The sequence below is a fragment of the Crocodylus porosus genome, unplaced genomic scaffold, assembly GCF_001723895.1.
Source record: "Crocodylus porosus isolate Cpor-Errol unplaced genomic scaffold, CroPor_comp1, whole genome shotgun sequence".
NCBI classification, from domain to species: Eukaryota; Metazoa; Chordata; order Crocodylia; family Crocodylidae; genus Crocodylus; species Crocodylus porosus.
In genome coordinates this window covers 11,149,816-11,155,181 of record NW_017728925.1, presented here as the reverse complement: position 1 = coordinate 11,155,181, position 5,366 = coordinate 11,149,816, and the positions used below count along the sequence as shown (strand labels likewise).

The 5,366-nt window shown below is 43.2% G+C and overlaps 1 protein-coding gene across 12 annotated transcripts in view; it reads left to right on the top strand.

Annotated features, from left to right (window-relative positions):
- The window catches only part of FNBP1 (formin binding protein 1), a 113,599-nt gene that overhangs the window by 51,899 nt on the left and 56,334 nt on the right, over window positions 1–5,366 (top strand). For all 12 annotated transcript variants that reach the window (XM_019540786.1, XM_019540790.1, XM_019540787.1 and 9 more), the window contains exon 6: window positions 678–782. In XM_019540786.1, coding sequence (XP_019396331.1) covers window positions 678–782 — 105 coding nt within the window. The remainder of the gene's footprint in view (window positions 1–677; window positions 783–5,366) is intronic.

Genomic DNA, 5,366 nt, shown 5'->3' with positions numbered 1-5,366 from the left:
TCATTCACCTGCTCCAGTGGAAGTCAGCCCCAGTTGGCTGTCAGCCAACCAATTTGAAATACATCACCTGTTACCAGGCAGATTCCAGCTCCCCAGGTAGATGCCCCTCACCCAGGTGGCTGATGCCAGTCGTAGGCAGAGGGAGCAGATTTCCCCCTCCCTCAGGAATGCAGCCAGCTCAGGTTACCTAAAGAGACAGGCTAAGGTGTGAATCCTCTGTGCTGGCCCATCTAATCACATTGTCACAGGGCAGAGATTTTGGGGAGAAACCAAGGTGGCTTTCTGCCACATATGCAATCAAAAAAGTTTGGAAACCACTGGACTATAGGATGGCACAAGTGATGGATTTAAATGCAGAGAATAGTAGTTTGGCAGTTCAGAGCGAGAGGCACGTTTCATGCAGAGGGGGACTGTAGAAAGGCTGAGAGACTGGAGCGTCAATGTTGCCGTTGCTAGAAGAACCCATCTATCTGAGGATGAGGGAAGAGATTTTATTTCTGATAACTTGGATGTATTTGTAGTTCTTTAGTATGGAAATTTATGCAGATGTAAACGAGCCAATCTCAAACACTCTTGGCAGTGATTACAGCAAATTATGTTAGTAAGCAGTGCTTATTAGGTTGAATTTCAAATAGTGTCTCTCTCCCATATCTGATGTGCCTGTTTTTCCCTTTCAGAGTAAAAGGCGGTTCGAACGAGACTGCAAGGAAGCGGATAGAGCCCAGCAGTATTTTGAGAAGATGGATGCTGACATCAATGTTACGAAAGCAGATGTTGAAAAGGTGAGCTGGGAGAGGAGGCTTTTGCTTCTAAATACAAGTTAGTGTGCTGGCTTTGACAACCTTGCCAGGTATCACAGCTCTTTCAGGACTGGGTATCTTACCAGCATCCTCCATTGTTGAACCAGGACAGTGCTGCTCTGCAGTGCAACACCTCCACAGAAAACTGAGGGACCCTTTCTGTTGTAAATGGTCTCAGCTTTCACTGAAGTCAGTAGGGCTGCCTCAGTTTAAAGTAGCTGATCTAGTTACTGTGAATTGAGTTAATGAAAAACCAAGTCTTATTTGCTTAACGGCCCAGGTTCTGCCATACAAGTTGTAATTCAAGTCACTGCAGCAGCTTACCTAGTGTTTTTCATCACTGGGTTTTCCAGCTTTATTAATCAATCTTGGTATTAGGTTAGTGTAATCAAGACAGTTACTCCATTATAGTAGTAGTAGGTAGAGGCATAACTCGTATCCTATAAATGAACATGGACTGCTGATGTGGGGAAGGTACTTTAAATGTATCATAGACCAAGAGAAAATACCTCCTGTGCTAAATGGAGCTGCCCTAAGGTGTCAGGTTTTCCCAGTGGCAAGTGAAGGTGAAAACTGCAGTTGTGCTTAGAACTGCGAACATTGGCAACAAAGGGGTAGAATCTAGAACTGGTTTTCTGGTTACCTGATTGCTTTACATGGTATAACTATGGACTTCTTTTCCCATTTCTAATAGAAATAATCAGCAGAGTAGCTGTTAAATTATAGTGTTAATTTGGAGCCTGATTCTGTACCTTATTTCACCTGTGGACCCTTTGAAACCCACAGCTGAAGGCACGATTCTGCTGTCCTTATTACCAAATATGAGTCAGGATGATGGAATGGTGCAGATGTGGCACATACTGGATTTAGGCACGTGATAGTTTCTTAGGGTGCTGGCACCAGGCTAGTTTATATTGTTCTTTAGGGCTTTGTTGTCTCAATCCAGGCCAAGTCCTAGTAATGTGTCTACTGGAGCAGTCTGAAACTAACCCTAGGTTTATTGCAGGAAATATTTTCATCTTGGAAAGTACCGTGATGGGTCTTCTTGGCACAGACCGTGTAGAGATTTATTAGACTTGACATGCCTCACGACAGAAGGTGCACAATTTGCATTATTTTGGGGGAGTTCTTGCTGGTTCATTAGTTCTATCAAGTGCAGGTAGAATTTGGTAGTGTCTTTCTTTTCCTTCCTTTTAATTTTTTTGTGTAAAAAGTCGCAATAAAATTAACACATTAAAACTACTCAATACCTGATGCATTGAGGTCATCAACATAAAATCTTGCTTTGTCAGTGTTAGCAGCATGTTGTTACCTTACTTCATCTTTAGGAAATGTTGTGACCATGAGGCACCTCAATAACCTGTTCTAAAGTAATGGTGTGTTATCTTTTTGTTTTAGTGGTTGCTGACCTGAGGCCTAACGTTTCAATCCTTGCTCCTAAGAGTTATCCCATTAGAGGCAATGGGGTATCTCCTGTGAGAAAGGGATATAGGAGTGGGATCATATTCAGCGGTGATACTGGATGTAACAAATTATCATCTCTGAGTGCGCTTGTAACGCATTTAGTCAAAAACCATCATTGTTTGGGAATGGTTTCAGTATGGCAGGGATTAGCACCCTGCTACTGGGTTGTAGAAGGTGGAGGGTTGCAACATTATTTATGGGGTTTGTTCTTTAGCCCTGATTCAGCAAAGCAGTTAAGCAGATGCTTAACTGTTAAACTTGGGTTTAAGCACTTTTCTGGTGCAGGGCCCCTACTATTGAACTTTTTTCTTAGGCAGCTCCCATATCGCACATGCAGGAAGTGTAAACATTTAGCCCAGTGATAGTACTATAATTTAAGAAAGCAGCATGGAGAAGAAGGCTTGTCTACATTGCTTCTATTCTTGATGGAACTGTGCATCTGTTCAGAAGCTGCAGAAGTATGACATTCCTGATCTAGATAGCTAAAATTAGCTTGGACTTCCATGGCCACAGGTTCACCCACATAGGTCAAAAATAACATGTCCACACTGACCAATATGTAGTGGATTTGGATCAGATGGCCTCTTTGCTGAGGTGCATGGCATATTCAGCACCTCTGAAAAATCAGTCCAGAAACATGGCGTTGTTGCTGTGATTGAGCTGAGAAAAGGTTTTTGCCACCTCCTCTATAAAGTCAAAACTGTAGAGTTACAAGCATTTTTGCCCCTCTAGTAAAGAAAGCTGTGTATTTATTGGGGACTTCTTAAAACCTTCAGGTCTAAATATACCAAACACCTGTTGTGAGAGAAGCCAGAATACAAGGAAATAGTGATTTATAACAAAATGCTTCTATGTAGAATGTAGTACTTACACATCTGGAAGTCTGGTTCATGCCACTTCATGCCACGTGGTTACAATGGAGGAACTTCTTACTAAAATCAATAGGAAGCTAGAACTTCTCTGGTATGCTCAATAACATGCAATGTAGAAAGTAGACCAATAACACTAGGGCTGCATATATTAGCAACTGCACACGTAAATGCAAAATAGACCCATAAAATTTCCCGGAAGCATTCTTGCATATCAAAGCAGAAAAGACCCAGGTGGCTTTATCATTTGCTTTGCTATTAATTGTAAACTCACCATGCAGATTTAATTCCTTATCACTTTCTCAATTTGCTAGAGTATTTTTACAGTTGAACGCACATACAAGGCTGTCAAAAACAGAATGCATCAGATATACTTTGTACCAGAAAGGGGTCAACTCTGCTCTATCTATAGATTTTTTTTTTATGCTGAAAAGTAAGACTTCTCTTAGATTTTATGCAAGGTAGAGGTTAAGCCAGAGAAGCACAGCTGTGACTTACTAGCCTAGGGAAATAAGAACTTGTGAGGTCTGAAACCAGAACTACTACTGGCTTTCTCTCTGTGCTACAGCCAAGTCATGTACCTGTGTCACGAGGGATAGCATGAGGTAAACTCTGGAAAGCAATCCCTGTCTTAATTTTCTTCCTCTGTGATTTAGACATGGAAATGAGGAGGGCCTTACGAGGAAATAGGGTTGACCATAGTAGTTCCCCTATATATTATCACATACATTATAAATTGCAAAATGAGACAATGGCATCTGGAAGGCAAAACCCCCCCCAACATTGAATAGGCAGGATCTGTTTCTAGGGTGGTTAGCTAATCCCTGGGGAAGGCATTAGTCAAGTCCCCAGTTATGCTGTCAATCAGCAGGCTAGATGGAGAAGGACAAGGTTATCAAAACGAATGGAATGTGAAATAATATTACGAAACAGAGAGAACAGTGTTTTCTAAGTGCATGTGTTAAACCGGGTTCACCCATCTCAGCTGTGAATAATGCCCTTTCTTTGCTTGGCTGTGCCCATGTGACTGGAGCTGCTGTTACATAACTATCCAGTGCAAAATAGGAGATTGTTTAACCAGGGACTGCAATTGGGGGTAGCACTATCTGACTTCTTCCAGAGATGCAGAAACTGTCCAGTCTCAAGTGAGGCCATACAATCATTTTCTCTCCTCCTTTTATTACAGCGTCTCTGATTTCACTTGCCCCTTATAGCTTGGCTGCTGCAGTTTCACCTCCAAAAAAAACCCAAAAAAACCTTCCTGGCCAGGAAAGCAGACGATTTGGCTTTGTGTGGAGCCAGTACTATTCAGTCTGCTGGCTGGATGCGATGCCTTTCTGGGCAATGTGATCAGTTGCCCTAATTTCTTGGGCTTGAGAGTGACACCTCTACAGCTTTAGCTTCTTTTTGCTAACGTGGGGAGACATTGCAGCGTATTTTGAATCACATATTAGAGAAATGGAATTAAAATCCTGCAGTGCGTCACAATTACATTTGCACTGTGCTAAAATAGCTGTGATTCACTGTTGTGCCCCATGATTTGCAAGACTAAAGGAGGCTATGCCAGGCCCCAAGTCTCTGATTAGTCCCCTACCTTTCCATCTTAGATAACAGCTGGCTTTGTCAAATGGAACAGGAAATACTGCAGACTGGTTCTTAGTATTCAGCACCTTAATATGACTTTGCAAGCTGCACTTGAGTCACCATTAAGCCTCAATCAACCAGAAAGAGGGTGTGGAACTGGATTATGAATCACCTCCCTTCTTACTGGAATGGGGCAAGGGCTGTGTGTGACAGTGAGGGCCTTCTTTTTGTGCCAGTGCTGGGGAAGGGCTGGCCTGTGAGTTGTAATGGAGCATAATCAAGTACAGCCCAGCCTAGATGGATGAGCGGAACATGTACACAGGCAAACAACAGGGGCCAGGGCGATCCTGCGATTAGGGGCACACATCCACAGGAGGCTTCAAATGCCTCTACACAAACGCTTGTAGTATGGGGAACAAGCAGAAACTTCCCCTCCTGCTATCTGACACCAACCCAGACATAGTGGGGATCACTGAAATGTGGTGGGACCCAACACATGACTGGGCGGTGAATATCAAGGGCTATAGGCTGTACAGGAGGGACAGGACAGGGAGGAAAGGCAGGGGTGTGGTGCTCTATGTCAAGGAGGAATACACATCCTCATCAGGTAGCACAGAGTCAGAGGAGGGGCACATGGAAGTGCTCTGGG